This window comes from Myxocyprinus asiaticus, chromosome 15 (assembly GCF_019703515.2).
Source record: "Myxocyprinus asiaticus isolate MX2 ecotype Aquarium Trade chromosome 15, UBuf_Myxa_2, whole genome shotgun sequence".
Taxonomy (NCBI): Eukaryota; Metazoa; Chordata; class Actinopteri; order Cypriniformes; family Catostomidae; genus Myxocyprinus; species Myxocyprinus asiaticus.
In genome coordinates this window covers 50,416,297-50,432,760 of record NC_059358.1, presented here as the reverse complement: position 1 = coordinate 50,432,760, position 16,464 = coordinate 50,416,297, and the positions used below count along the sequence as shown (strand labels likewise).

The window sequence follows — 16,464 nt, the reverse complement described above, 5'->3', positions numbered from 1 at the left end:
AAAGTATGAGGGAATTATATAAAAATACAAAATAAGTAAATACAGAAGCACTCTCCTTGTGGAATAAGAGGAGCCAGAGCTGCCACTGCACTGAAGCAAAACTTGCATGTCGAGCATCTTTAAAGGAAACACTCCGGCGTTACATCTTTAATGCAGTTATATTATAAAGTTCAAATAATATGGAAGCAGATCATGCTAATAACTACAAAACTGGCATTTCTCTGTGCGGTCAGCGCCTCTTCTGTGAGTTGCGCGAATGTCCCGATCTAAGGGGGAGAGATTGAAACTGCACGCGGCTGATGTACACTCTGTCGCGGGTATGCTTGTCTCTTGAGCACGCACGCTTAATGCAGCTAGATTATAACGTGATGGCTTCATATCATAATATATGTGTCAATGTGCATTTCTTATCGTGAAGAAAATTATTAATAAGAGAGTATGTTTTTTTGTGAGTTAAAGATGGATTGAAGTGAACAAAAAAGTGAGAGAGGGTGGTCTTCCCCCCATTATACATTGCAACAAAAAATACGTTGTTTTGGCTTGTTTTCCTAAAAACTAATTTAAAACAACGTATATTTTCTTTAGCAGCTATACTGCAGAATATTTTTTTTTTCTGAGAATGTTGAATATAATATAAAAAATATAAATTATATCGCAGAAATATAACCATGTGAAAAAATATAATTATATACAAAATACACTTATATTTAAGATACATTCTCTTAAAGCATGTCTAAATATCTTATATGTTGTTTCTCAAGTAAATGTTTCTTGTTTTAAGGATTTTTTAGATTATTTTAAATGGAAAACAAGACTTGATAACAATAGGATTTTTTTTCAGTAAATTTTTTTTACTGAATTAAATAGTAAAAGGTTTTTTCCCCCTTTAATTCAGTGAATGTCATTTAGAGGCATTTTAAAAGATGATTTTGTCCTCTTTATTGTTAGTAAGCATGTTTAATACAACCTTTTAAGTCAAGGCACAAGCTGAATAGTCGGTTAAGAGCAAATGATTAATTGTTGCAAAAATCACCCGAATAGTCGAATAATCATTCTAATAATCATTAGATTATCAAAATAATCGTTAGTTGCAGCCCTAATAGCATGTATGATGAGTCTTAGAGCCTAGATTAACCATCACATTACAAAACACAACATCAGAAGTGATGCATACTCCAAGTCATGTAATGGCGTCAATAAATCAATTGTGAAGTGCTACAGGTAAAATGGAAAAGACAGCAATGTTCATCAGCCCTGTATTACTGAGAATTTTTTAATTTTAACATGTAGGGCTGTCGATTTAACACGCTAATTTAGTGTGGTTAATTATATGCGCAATCAATCACGCAATTAATCATGCCCCCAACCTAAATTCCATAATAATTATTGTTCCATCCATCAGAGCAATTCAAGCTTGATGTACCACCTTGATACAGAAGGGGGCAGCCAGCACTCCAGCTGTACAGGCAACATGCCGCGTCAAACCAACAAGCAGGCAACATACAGCCTTCCACAGATGACATGCTCTTATGCTCAATGACAGCTGAACCGAGAACAACAAAATGCAGGAATCTTGAGATGCGTTTTTCAAAGTTTTAAAACATGTTTAACTTGACACAGCATCCTAAAAACACTGTGCTCATGACTAGAGGCGCCGAAAACTAGTGAGACATTCCGCAACTGAAGTGAGGCACTCCAAAAGTGTCAGTCTGATGCATGAGTACATAGACCGATAATTAAAAATAGCACATAATGATATGGAAAAAACAAACAAACAATATTTTAACTTTTAAAGCCACTTTTTGTATTGTCTTAATGCTTTAGAATGCAATATAATGTAATGTTTAAAATTATCTGAATTATAATATTTATTAGGCCTATATATTATATTTATAATTATTTTAATTATTCTAAATTACCTTCATTTGGGGGCCTTTCTCTGTAAATACTGGTATGTGATTAATTCGATTAATTAATCTTCACATCATGTAATTAATTTGATAAAACTTTTTAATCAGTTGACAGCCCTAGTAATATGATAAACATCATCTAATATTGCTGCGCTGCTTAGCGTGTGCCCCACACACGCTTTAATGGGTGTCACTCAAGCGGCACTGACGGGAGCACTGTATGCAGACTGTATTTTACAATGCAGCCTTTTGAATTTTAGTAATCATGCAAGGCCATATCGCAATTTCAATCTTAAATCACAGCCTTGATGGATGCCATACCAATGTCTCAGAGGTTTTCCCTCATCATGAACAGTAAGTGCCACTTTTACAACTGTCGTGTCTGTATCAGAGAGATGCCATGTCCAGAAGATTAGAAATCAAAGGGCTCATGTCATGAGGAATCAAATTTTTGTAAAAAGTTCATTGTACTATTAAAAAAATACTGTACATTTCAGAACTCAAAACTTCTTTTTTTTTTTTTTACTTCACATGGGGGCCTTCATTAATGCATGACCACCTCCACAGCAAGCCATCGATGCCTACTTTGACAGTCAAAAGGTGAAAAGGAGAGAGCAGGACAGATAGGCCTACTATTCCTGAACACCAAAGGGGACTTACATAGGACACCTTCTTGTGCCCCTCTGGAATATTTTAATGATTTATCTATATAAATGTTCACTAGACAGACAACTCTGACTGTTGTCATGTGCCTAGCACTGCTTTTAAAAGACCCTGTGTCAACTTTTAAAAGGGAACCCCATTCTTTTTCATTCTGGTGAGTGGCGTTTTGTTGTTTTGAGTATAAATGCATCCTGGATGCGTTCTTGAACCCATCTACACTATTTTTATTCTTAGTCTATGTAGACATGCACTAGATAGACATCTTAGATTGTTTTGATGCGTTTCCGGCTATGTGTGCCATATTTTAAGAGCGGAACAAGTTCATCTCCTAAAAATGCATCTACTTCTGCTCTGTCCACTGCTGCCGCTGGCTGCGAGAACCACGTCCCGTCCTGTGTGTAAACAGACACAGAAGATGTGAGCTGTCACACCTGTGAAGACCAGCATCTCTGCTTTGGCCTGTTGAAGCACCCCAATATCAGGAAAGAATGGTTGTAGTTTAACTGTTCCTGATTGCGTCAGTGCAGGATTATGTGTGTGCGACAAGTTTTATGGAATATTTTCATTTAATCATTCGGTTAATCCATTTTGATAATTGAATTAATATGTATGCAATATGCAATGATCTAAAAATGACAATGTGTAATCAATGTACTATGAATAACTGCATTATGAATATTATTCAATATGTTAGATATTTAATCATTCATTTATTGATTTAATTATCATTTATTCAATTTAATAATCAAAGAGCAAATCAGTGGAGAAATACAACTTAATTTCTCTATGGCGAATTACAGCCTCTCTCTATATCTCTCTGTATGACCCTTTCTGTGAATAACCCAGAAGGAGGTGTGTGTGTCGATACTAAAAGGATGATCTAATGTTTTAATTAGAGCAGAGCCAGGCACTACCTGGTGCCTGAAAGATGCAGATAATATATGTGCGTTAATTAGTGCTAGAAACGAGATGAAACAAATGTATGTGTGTAATAATACTGGAGAGATGGGTGTGTGTTGAGGATCAAACACCTCCTGTTGCAGCGCACACATTTCTCCATCTTACAGGGATGTTTTGTGTAACCAACAACTGTAATAAGGGAAATCATTTAATATACTAATAGAATTAATGCAGAAAGTAATGATTGTGAGTCAATATAAAATATGTAACCATATGAAGTGATTACAGTGTGTTTTATGCATATAAAATGAAGCAAGCCACCATTGAAGCAAATTGGGTCAGGATGACCAGCTAGAAGGGAGATGGTGGTGATGAAACTAGGGGGGCATAGGATGATTTTATTGGATGAAGAGGCCATCACCCAAAGAGAAAAGGAGAACAGAAACTGTATAAAATATGCATGTTCTAAAGTATAATTTTAGATGATCCATGGACCACCTCGGCTTTGTTACTCTGTAATCAAAGTCTATTTTTGGAATCAGAACTTTGCATCTCTGAGAAATCTTTGACTCGACTGTGCTTCGATTGCTGTTTTGGGGAATCTGCCATGACATAATTCATCATAGTTCGTCACAGGTCTGCCCATAGTGGTAAGAGAATTCTTAAAAAAGCTTCTCCAAATTAAAGAACAGACAAATTTCTGATTCCAAAAGAATTTATTTGCATGCAAACATTTGTGTTTTACTATTAAGTGGGCCTTGATGGATAACAGTGAAAATTTCAGATAAATTAATGTGTAGAAATTCCTACGGATACCACTCTATTGCGTAGTAATAAGAGGTCTGCATAGGTAGGCAGGAAAAGAAAGTCCTATGGATACTGCTCTGCTATATTAGCAAGAGGGCTGCACGGGCAGGCAAAAATCCTGCTAATACTGCTTTTCGTCGTGTCGAGAAAGTGAATAGGCGAGAAAGGCTGCTTGGTAGGATGCCTAAGAGAGGCGGTAAAATAGTTGTGTTTTAGAATTTAATTATATTTTTGAGAGCTATGTGTTTATTAAGGCCTTGTATTTGTAAAAAGTGTGAAAGTTTCTGTGTTTGTGAGAGTGTTTGTATCTGTGTCTGAAAGTGTGTGTGAAGTGACTGTGAAGTACGATTGTTTGTAAAAGTGTGAATGAGTTCATGAGCACAGTAGAGGGACTGGAATGTATGATGATTCCTTAAAAATAATAAGGAACATAGAATGTATGTTTCATAAGCCCTATCATAAAGGGACAGATGTGAATGGAATGTTTCATGAGCCCTATTATAAAGGGACAGATGTGAATGGAATGTTTCATGAGCCCTATCATAAAGGGACACAATTAATGGAGTAAATGTTGTCTAATAGACAAAGTTTGTCTTTTATATGTTGAATGAATGTTGGGAATGAAAGCCTGTCCCTTGTGAAAATTTGGAAAGGTATTTTCTTTGTAAACAAAGAGAAAACTAAAAATGCTCCAAGATATTGGATTTGTAGATTGTTTGGTCATTCTTCAAATTGTAGAATTTGTGATCCAGATACAGAGACTCAACCTCTGCTGCATAACTAATGTGGAGTATATATGTAATTTACAGAAAAGAAAATCTATTTAGGCCTATTCTCGACTTTCCATCAATATATCAGGTAGAAGAAATCCGACCATTAGAGGCAGAGAGGGCACTTAAAAGATATCCTGGTTGTATGATAGTGGAGTTAGTATCAGTGATGAAGAATATGGATGGGTAAATGTAATACAGTATAAATCGACAATAGGATAAAGAATAAAAATGGTGAGACAACACAGCTGTATCCCATAAAACTAAATGTGCACTCTTAACTGGCTTGACAAAATTTAGCCTTGGGCTGTTCTTTTCATGCCACGAAGGAAGTGTGATAAGAAGTACAAGATTAACCAAACTGAGAAAGAGGACCTGTTGTTATTGTTGGACACGTGCCAGATCATAACTCCCAAACCAGTCTGTAGCATAGAAGTTTATTTGACTTCATACAGGGAATTTATACATTCAAGTTGTACAACTGTGCTTAGAGTTAAAATTCATATCACAGTGAGAAGTAAGAATATTGAAATTATAAAGAACTTTAAAGTGATTGAATTTCATCTGGGAAATCACATTATCTGGACAAACAATAAAGAGTCCAGTGTATCGCTTTAAACTAAAGACAACTAAGTAACTGGATTTTAAACAAAGGTTGTATTGAAGATAAGTGTTGTTACATTACGATAAGGTATAATCATGGAAAACACTCCAGTGTTTGGATATCTAGAAATCCACTGTGTAGAGAATTGATTGATAAAATCTCAAAGAAATGGGAAAAAAGATCCAAAAATTTGAATACAAAATGGCCAAAAGAGGGAACATTTGCTGTGACAGTTTGTGAGGAGATGGAAACATTGATAAAGAACTATAAAGTGAACGATAAGCATAAAAAGAGAATGATTAAAAGAGAAAGAGAACAGGAAGTGTTGACAATGTTTAAAAAAGAAGGAGAAAACTTTTTGAGAAACATAATACAGGCAAGAAAAATGCTGAAAGATGAAGACAAAAAGACAGATGAAAAACTAGCAGAAGTGCTTGTTAAACCTCTTCCTTATGCGCCCTCAGGTGGTCAGTTCCCGATGATGAGAGGAACAATGGAAGTGATTGGAGAGGTCGACGTAAAAGGGGAAGTAGAGATAGATGAATGTAGAGTAAGCACAGAAAGAACTCCAGAAAGGGAACGAGCTGAAAGAAGACAGAGGGAGTTAGATTTGGATTGTTATAAACAAGTGAAGGAGGCACTGAGGAAGTCAAAAGAACAGTACAAAGAAGGTTCAGGATGGGAGATATTGGATGAAGAAGAAGGGAAGATGAAGATAGTGAAGGAGAAATGAGAGAGATAAGGTCAGATCCTAATTTAGGGTACTAGGGGTGCCCAGAGAATCCTACAGGGGAGAGTCAGCTTCCAATTTTGACAACAGAAGCTGATCAAGAACCTATGCTGCAGGTTAAAATAGAGGGTAAAGTCACACCCATGTTGATAGAATTTACCACTTACACTTGTGTAAATTCAAATTATGCCTCTCATCTCCCCATGTCTGGAAAATTGGCAAAGACAGTAGGTTCCTCGGATAAAACTAAGCTAATTCCTGTGACAGCTCCAGTCAGTCTACAAACCGAATATAAAAATGTATCTCTACCAATTCTTCTATCAGACCAAACTCCTGTCAATTTGTTAGGAAGAGACGCATTATGTAAATTTGGACTGCAAATTTGGTGTAATCCAGAAGGAGTCTATATTGACATAAAAGAAATAGGGACACAAATGATGGTATGTGAGCCAGGTGCAAATGTGTATTGGTTAGGTCAGATAGAAGATGAGGTAAGAACGACAATCAGTAAGTGGGGAAAGTTTATCAGGGCTCAGATCCCTGGTGCATATTCACCAAAATCAGAATTTCATTGTACAATGATGTATGATCCAACAAGAGACTTTGAGAAAGAAAAGAAATGGCAGGAAGGAACTAAAGGGCAAAAAATACAGTTGACCTTACAATACATCATAATAGGTAAACAAGGAGCGACTATGAACATAGACGAATGTGAGTTTGTGACAGAATGGTTCAATGTACCAAACTCAGTTCCACATATTTCATTGTATGTAGGAAAAGACTGGGAATCAAAAGATTTGGGACAGATGATGAAAAAAGCTAAACAATGTATATGGGAACCAGCTATTAACCCATTGATTTTTCATTCAGCTGACAAAGCTTACATTAAGATTTTGTGTGGAGCGGTAATGACAGGTATTCCACAGGAAGTAATCATAAATAAAAAAAACTGAAAAACAAATGTCAACAGTACCAGAATCAGCAGAAAATGTAATCGATGAACTGTTCGATGAAATGGAACATCAGGTACCAACCGAATTATGGTCGAAACATGATACAGGTGTTTGTTTGCCAAGAAAATCACAATACCCACTGCGACCAGAGGCCGAACAAGGCATTAAAAACACAACTGAAGGATTGGTTGAGGCAGGAGTATTAGTAGAGACAGAAAGCTACTGTAATATTCCAATTTTACCTGTTGCGAAAACAGACAAATCTAAATGGCATCTTGTACATGATTTGAGAGCAGTTAATGACATAGTAGAAGATTGGAAAGCTAATGTTCCCAATCCTCACACACTGCTAACGAATGTTCCTACTGATGCAAAATATTTTACTGTAACTGATCTTTGTTCTGCATTTTTCAGTGTTCCATTGGCCAAGGAGAGCAGACATCTGTTTGAATTTACGTATGGTAACAAACAGTATACTTATACCAGAATGCCACAGGGTTTCAAACATTCGCCACATGTGTTCAACCAGGTACTTAAGATTGATTTGGAAGATCTTGTGATAGACAGTACGTTACTACAATATGTGGATGATCTGATGATTTGTTCCACTTCGTTGGAGCAGTGTCACAAAGATTCCATCGCAGTGCTAAAAAAATTGGCTCAAGGAGGCCACAAGCCTTCAAAAACTAAATTGCAGTACTGTCAACCACAGGTTGAATACTAGGATGACTGGTAGCCTAAGGAACAAAAGCCATAGTTCCAGCCCAATTGGAAGGCATAATTAAAGCGCCATTGCCTCAAACAGTAGGTCAAATTATGACCTTTTTGAGAATGACTGTTTTTAGTGCAGACTGGATAGAGGAGTATGCAGTAAAAACTGCACCATTGGGCGAAATCATGAAACAAGCAGGGTTAAAGAATTTGAATATGCCATTAACATGGAGTAATGATGCATTGCTAGCATTTGAGTTGATAAAGAAAGAACTCCAAAAAGCACCTACCTTTGCTACGCCAGACTACACTAAACCATTTCATTTGTATGTTGCTAATAGGGTTGATGGATATGCGTCGGCAGTGTTGATGCAAGAAACATGCAGTGGAAGGGAAAAACAGCCCATAGCTTATTATAGCACCAAATTGGATAGTGTAGCTCAGGGCTACCCACCATGTCTCCAACAGGGCCTTGCAGCTGCACATTACACATATGAGAAAGCTTCAACAATAACTATGGGATATCCAGTGATTATATATATGCATCACAAAATTGTGGAACTAACTGAACAGGGCAAATTTGTTTTGACTCAAGCTCGCATTCTAACATATGCATCGCTCCTTACATATCCAGATGTCACCATCAAGCGATGTAATACTGTTAACCCAGCTGAATTGATTCCTTTAGCCCATGAAGGAACACCGCATGATTGCGTGGCCAATTCATTAGTATTCACTAGGTTGAGGCCAGATCTTGAGTCTATACCAATCTCTGAAGCAGATGGCACTTATTTCGTAGATGGTTCTTGTTTCAGGGATCATTTGGGAAATCATGCAGGATATGCAGTTGTGAAACAAGACAGAGATGGCTTTATATCTGTAATATCACAACATTTTACTCAGCGTTGTTCTGCTCAACTAGCAGAATTGAAAGCTCTTACTGCTGCATGTCAGTTAGCTAAAAGACAAACAGTTAACATTTTCACCTGTTTGGAGCTGTATGAAACAAAGAGGTTTCAGAAAAAGTGATGGAACCCCAGTTCAATATGCAGAACAGATTGGACAGTTGATTTCTGCAATGATGTTACCTAAAGACTGGCCATCATTAAATGTCAAACCCACAAAAAGGGCAATGACTTTGTCATCAAGGGAAATAATGCAGCAGATTTAGAAGCCAAAAAAGCTTCTGGCTGTCAAGTAGCAGTATTAGCACCAATGGTTCTTACTGAACCACAACCACAATTGGATGATATAATTCAAATTCAACAGGAAGCAGGCCCATACGAACACACTATGTGGGAACATAGGGGTGCCAAGAAAGATTCACAAGGTACATGGCGTTCACATGAAGGACAGATTGTTGCATCAACTTTGCTGCTCAATGTTCTTATTTCAGATGTGCATGGTTTTGACCATTGCGCAAGGGGGGAAGTGATAAGGAAAATTAAACAATAGGGATATTGGTCTCAATTTTTGCAAGCGAAGGTTGATGAGTTTCTGTCCACAAAACGTCGGTGCTCAAAACAATGTCAGAAAAGGAATAACATAACCCATAGGTCACATACCAGTACCAGAAGTACCATTCAAACATTTGGTTATTGATTATGTGGACATGATAAAGAGAGTGCAAGGAAAGCACTATATGCTTGTGGTAGTACACAGATTTAGCTGAAAGCTGGAAGCAGTACCATAAGCAGATCAGATAACAGGAACAGTGGTCAAATTTCTAACAAGAGAGGTAATACCTAGATTTGGAATACCATCAGAAATGAGTTCAGACAATGGATCAGCATTTATTCAACAAACTGTAAGAAAGTATTGCAACAACTAAGAATAAAACAGAGACTAGGATGTGTTTATCATCTACAATCACAGGGAATGGTAGAAAGGGTGAATGGTACCCTCAAGGCCAAACCTATCATAATATGTGTGAGCACTAAGCTCAATTGGATTGATGCTTTGCCTCTTGCTTTAGTGAGCTATCATATGCAGACTAACAGAAATATGCATCTAACCCCGCATGAAATTCCTTCTCTGAAGGAAGCGATACTGAAGATCCAGAAATACCAGGAAAAGGGCCACATGATGCTGAAAGAAATGTACAAGGTGAAGAAGGCCAAGAATAAACTATACGTGGAGAGGGAAGTAGACGGACAGACCATCAGGAGATGGAAGATGAGCCTTATAATGTGCCTGATACTGAGGACAACATACATGCTGCAACAGACACCGAAGGTCCAAGACACACCGACCCCCAAGAACCAGGAGAAGAACAAGAATTCCCTACAATCAACTTTGCAGACCTGTACTGGTTTCAAGAATGATCTCAAGCAGCGAAGCAGATGACATTGATCAATGTGAATGGTCCAATGCAATACAATGACAACTATCCTGGATGGACAGAAAGACCAAATTGGGAGGAAACTGATTCCTCCAATGGAGATATATATGAGGAGATGAATGATGAGCCATGCCCTGGGATGTAAGTGCTAGCCTAACCTTTCCCCAGTGGTGGCCCTCTACATTACGCAAAGTAACTGGGTCGAAGATCTTTTGTCAACGGGATCTTTAAAAGAAAATATCTATTTAGTGTTGGGTTTCTACTATTTTTGATGTCTTTGAAATATTTACTGATTTTGATCTGTATGCTGTTATATCCAATGTGCTGTTATGCTACTCTAATCAAAATGTTATGATTTTGAATGGTGTTTTCTGTTATATTCTACATAACCGTGAAACCACGGGCAAGCGCTGAACCATTTACATGCTCATGCTTATAACACAATATTCTCTCTCTTGAGTGTAGGGTTGAGGGAGACAGGATCTTTTACTCCTTTCTTGTTAAGCGTGGGGGGAGACGTTTGGTCCTGATGCTCCACAGGAGTGCTGTTCCATGATCTGGTCATTGATAAGAGAGACTGTGTGACCTAAAATTGGTCAACAGAAAGTGATGGGTGAAGGGACTGGATTGTGAAGTAGCATTCTTGAGTCAGGCTAAGTTAGTGGGACTTTGTAGAAGTCCCAAAGGGGGTAATATATGGAATATTTTCATTTAATCATTCAGGTAATCCATTTTGATAATTGAATTAATGTGTATGCACTACCTGGTGCCTGAAAGATGCAGATAATATATGTGCGTTAATTAGCGCTAGAAACAAGATGAAATGAATGCATGTGTGTAATAATACTGGAGAGATGGGTGTGTGTTGAGGATCAAACACCTGCTGTTGCAGCGCACACATTTCTCCATCTTACAGGGATGTTTTGTGTAACCAATGACTGTAATAAGGGAAATCATTTAATATACTAATAAAATTAATGCAGAAAGTAATGATTGTTAGTCAATATAAAATATGTAACCATATGAAGTGATTACAGTGTGTTTTATGCATATAAAATGAAACATTCATGCTTTTGCCACCACTGAAGCAAGTTGGGTCAGGATGACCAGCTAGAAGGGAGATGGTGGTGATGAAACTAGGGGGGCATAAGATGATTTTATTGGATGAAGAGGCCATCGCCCAAAGAGATAAGGAGAACAGAAACTGTATAAAATATGCATGTTCTAAAGTGTCATTTTAGATGCTCCATGGACCACCTCGGCATTGTTACTCTGAAATATAAGTCTATTTTTGGAATCAGAACTTTGCGTCTCTGAGAAATCTTTGACTCGACTGTGCTTCGATTGCTGTTTTGGGGAATCTGCCACGACAGTTTCACTATAGATTGTATTATATGTGTGTGGCACATTTCACTGCGGATTATGTGTTTGGCTTATATCAGCCTGAATTGCTTGTGAACCAGTCACAATAGGAATCAAGAGTTGCAAAGGAACTGGTATTAAAAGATGGGGCAGTTAAAACACTAGTGGAACCAACCGCAAAAAACTTAAGTAACTGTAATCTGTCATGACTATTTGATATTTATAGTTTATGGTGCTGCTGGGCTTAAAATAATTTTCTTTAAAATTATTTAAAAAAAAATTTATTTAAAGAAGAAAATTAAAATAATGTTCTTATTTAAATAGCTTTAATGTAGTAAGCTACTTTTTGTTAGTAGCTTGTCTGTAGCTTGTAGCTTGGCATGCTACAGTTTCAAAGCAGCTTAAAGGCCGGTGGGTAGTGAGATAACACCTTGACAACAACATTGAGCATTTAATACTATACCACTATATAATATACAAGTTTCACAAGCTAAGAATGCTACTTTATTACATAACACGTAAACTATCCTGCTATGCACTAAGGTCAAGACATTGTTTTCTCTATTCCCGGGACTAATTTGTGTGGAAAAAGAGCCGGTCACCCAACAAATGTTATTTATTTAATTTATTATATTTTGGAGGCTGAATGGCAGGCAAGCAGATGCCTTCAGAGTATGCAGTTACTACCGCACACTTACCGGGACTCCAGCGGCCCACCATAGACACATTTTCAGATATTAGGTGATGTGAGAGTAAAGCTGATTGAGGTTTTGCAAAATGCACTTTTAAGGGCCTCCACCAATCAATATGCATTCCTGTGAGTCCCTAATGCAGCTGTAATCACAGGGTGAATGCATTTGGCCGCTGAGGCAGGGGATGCACATTGCTAAAGTGACAGAAGATTAGGTAGAGGGAAAGTTGGAAATGAGTTAACTTGGTTTTACATGGGCTTCCTTGGAAATCTGGAATACTTTCATGTTGTATTGCGGCAAGTATCAAATACCAGGTAAAATCATCAGATAACAAAGTTTCATAGCGTTTTGAATGAGGCTAGAGTTTCAGCTCTGTAGACTAATTCTAACATAGTCTACAATGTGTGCATACACACTGCGTCAAACAATAATGCTGAGGGAGTTTATCATTTTATCAACTCAAAATTTAGTTACATTTGATAAAAACTAAGTTAAGGATTTCTGAACCCGAAACATTTAACACAGAAAAAATTATTTATCTGTGTTTCAATTTCTTCACTCATTTTAAAGGTGAAGTTTGTCATTTTTGCACAACTAACGGTACCAAACAAAATTGTAAAAATAATGACGGTTTTAAAAGCAGGTTTCCTGAACATTTCCCTGTCTTCCACTGGACAGTCAAACACACACTGTCGCCTAAAGGAATAGATCCCCCAATAATGAAAATTCTGCCATTATTTACTCCTCCTGACCCTGAAGTCATTCCAAACCCACATGACTTTCTTTTTTCTGCAGAAAAAAAAAGGAGAATTTTTTACAAATGTCATGATCGTTGATTACCATAAAATAGCAGTTGATAGTGACTCATTTTTAAGCTTAAAAAAAGCACCCAAAAGTGTCAAAATATGTTCATGCATCAGTTTTCTGAAGGCATATGATCACATTGTTTGAACAGACCAAAATGTAAGTCATTATTTACTCTCAAATCATATCAAATCATTTATCAACAAGTTTACAGAGCCCAAATTAAATATTCAATCAATGATTTCATTTGATTCGATTTGAGAGTAAATAATGGCATAAATTTCAGGTTGTTCTTCATACAAAGTGATTGTATTCCTTCAAAGGCTTGAAATATGGCACACAAGTCACATGGAGTACTTTTATGATACTTATGGGTGCTTTTTTTGGTGATTCACCATCAATAGAATATAACAGAATGCTTTATAGAAATCAGAGATGGTAACATCCTTTAAAATTTCTCCTTTTGTGTTCTGCAGAAAGTCATATTGATTTGGAACGTGAGTATATGTGAGTGAGTATATAAGACAGAGATTTCTTTTTTGGGTGCACTACTCCTTTAACATCACTTTAAATGTGTTTTTGGTTTATGTGTTCAAAGATTATCCCCCAACAGTGACCTTTTATCAACAGCATTTTTTTTTTTTTTAATCATGCAAGCCAAATATGTATATTATGATTGTTTTACAACAGGGGCTGTACAGTCCCAGACTGCAGGAGGGGGTCGGGCGTGGCAGGCATCAGTGGGCACACAGCCACAGGGTCTCTCCTGACCCGTAGCCTCCCCTGATGACGACAGCAGTGCACTACAGCTCTGCAGGGAGACGCAATGAAAACAAACACGGTTCCTGCCTCTCACATCCCAGCATTCCTGAAATTAAACTCTCAAAAATCCCTTTGACTCCGAAAACCCCTCACCATTGTTCTGCTTCCTTCATTACGACTCGCGCGTGTGCCACTGTTTATATTCTGCCGCTCCCGTCATGACCTCACACCCACAGCTGCAGTGTTTTCACAGACTCATAACGATCATTACTTTATACAGTAAATGTACACACACACACACACACACACACACACACACACACACACACACACACTGGGGTCTAAAAAGTTTGAGATCACAACTGAAAATGCTTCAGTTTTGCATTTTTCTAATTTAATATACTTTTCCATTACAAACTGATGTTGCTGAACAATGAATGATCAGCATAACCAGTAACCACAAAGTGTTTTCACAAACCCTTTTCAAAAGAACGCAACTCAGACTTCTTAAAGGGGAGTTCATTGCTTCTTAATGTATGTATTAGATTGTCACTGGCCTTAACAGTGGTCCACTTTCAATAGAGTCTCAGGTAAAATAAGGCAAAATGACCTGCCACTGTCCCAAAAGTACCAGCATTTGGCTATTGGGGAGCATTAATTTCCCACCCTTATTATGGGTGCATTTTAAGTCCCCAATACAAGTTCTTGTATTTATAATGTTTAATTTCAACTGATTACAATTCTTAAAAAGAATAAAGACTATGTTGCTTAGTTGACTGTTCTAGCATTTAAACTTAGTTCTATGGGGGATAAAGCTTTTAGTTGCGCTCAGATGTCACTGTCTTAAAAAACATAATTCGTCTGAAATGGATATCATGACATGGGCTCGGAAATACTTCGGTAAACCTTTGTTAGTCAATACCACTCACCACTGCATTCACAGATGCAAGTTAAGACTTTACTAGGCAAAGCAGAAGCCAAACATCAACACTGTCCAGAAGCGCTGCAGACTTCTCTGGGCTCGGTCTCATCTGATATGGAAAGTAGAACAGTGGAATTGTGTTCTGTGGTCCGATGTGTTCACATTTAAATTAATTTTTGGATAAAAAAGATGCCGTGTTCTCTGGGCTAAAGAGGAAAAGGACCTCCCAAGCTGTTATCAGCATCAGGTCAAAAAGCCAGTGTCTGTCATGGTATGGAGGTGTGACAGTGCCCATGGCATGGGTAACTTGCAAATCTGTGAGGGCACCATTAATGCAGACAGATATGTATACATTTTGGAGCAACAAATACTGCCATCCAGACGCTGTCTTATCTAGGGACGTCCCAGAATTTTCCAGCAGGACAACGCCAAACCACGTACTGACTGGATTACAAATGTATGACTGCATAAACAGAGAATACGGTGCTAGATTGGCCTGCCTGCAGTCCTGATCTGTCTCCAATTGAGAATTTGTAGCGCATTATGAAGTGCAAAATACGTCAACTAAGGCCCCATACAATTGCTTAACAACTTAACAAACTTGTGTCTTCAGTGGCCAAACACTTAATAAGTGTTATAAGAAGAAAAGCTGACGTTTCACAGTGGTAAACACTCGACTGTCCCAACTTTTTGGAGCGTGTTACAATCATCTAATTTGAAAAAAAAATTAATTCACAAGGTAAAACATCAAATAAATTGTTGTTGTAGTGCTTTCAATATAGCACAGGGTGAATAGAATTTACAAATCACTTTTTTTTGTTTTTATTAACATTTTCCATACTGTCCCAGCTTTTTCAGAACTGGTTTCACCTCAATGAACCTACAAATAAAGAGCAGTGTGTTGAGTAGTTAGGAGTGTTGGTGACTCACCATCATCCAGGTACATCTGGTCAAGCTCCTGTGACTCTCGTTTGATGCTGCTGAGTGCAGGGGGGCTGTCGGAGCTGCACTGGTGCTGTGCCGTACCAGCAGTGGGTCGGTAAGGACTACATCTGCAATACAAACGAGGATCAGTAGGGTCGCTGACATCAGAACTGCCCTGAGGCTGGAGGGTGCTGTAGCATGAGTGCTTGGGAGAGTGAGATCGGGCAGTGTGTGTGAAAGTGTTTGGCAGAGAGTTCATGCCGCAGTTTAGAGAGCGGTCGGTGAGATTGTTGAGGCACTTGGTGAAAGATGCAGGGGACAGATCATGTAGTTCAGTGCTGGAGCGGGTGGACTGCGGGATGCTGGGACCGTGTTCCCCTACAACACCAGCATCAGTCCGTCTCTGCTTGAGACAGTAAGACAGCCCTGATCCTGCCGATCTCCTCACCAGCTCACTGTTATCAAATGGCTCACTCTTTATTACAGGAGCTGCAAAAAAAAAAAAAAAAAAAAAAAAAAAAATTGGACACAATGAAAAGAGAGCGTGTACGTGAAAGAGAAAGTGAGAGACAGAAATGTAACAGTAGTCCTGTTTCCATAGTTCAAGTT

At 37.9% G+C, this 16,464-nt stretch overlaps 1 protein-coding gene across 1 annotated transcript in view; it reads right to left on the bottom strand.

The window, feature by feature from the left end:
* Window positions 1–16,464, bottom strand: part of LOC127452525 (nuclear factor of activated T-cells, cytoplasmic 1-like) — a 126,635-nt gene that overhangs the window by 18,650 nt on the left and 91,521 nt on the right. Inside the window, exon 9 of the mRNA XM_051718031.1 lies at window positions 15,862–16,344. Within this exon, the coding sequence (XP_051573991.1) occupies window positions 15,862–16,344 (483 nt within the window). The remainder of the gene's footprint in view (window positions 1–15,861; window positions 16,345–16,464) is intronic.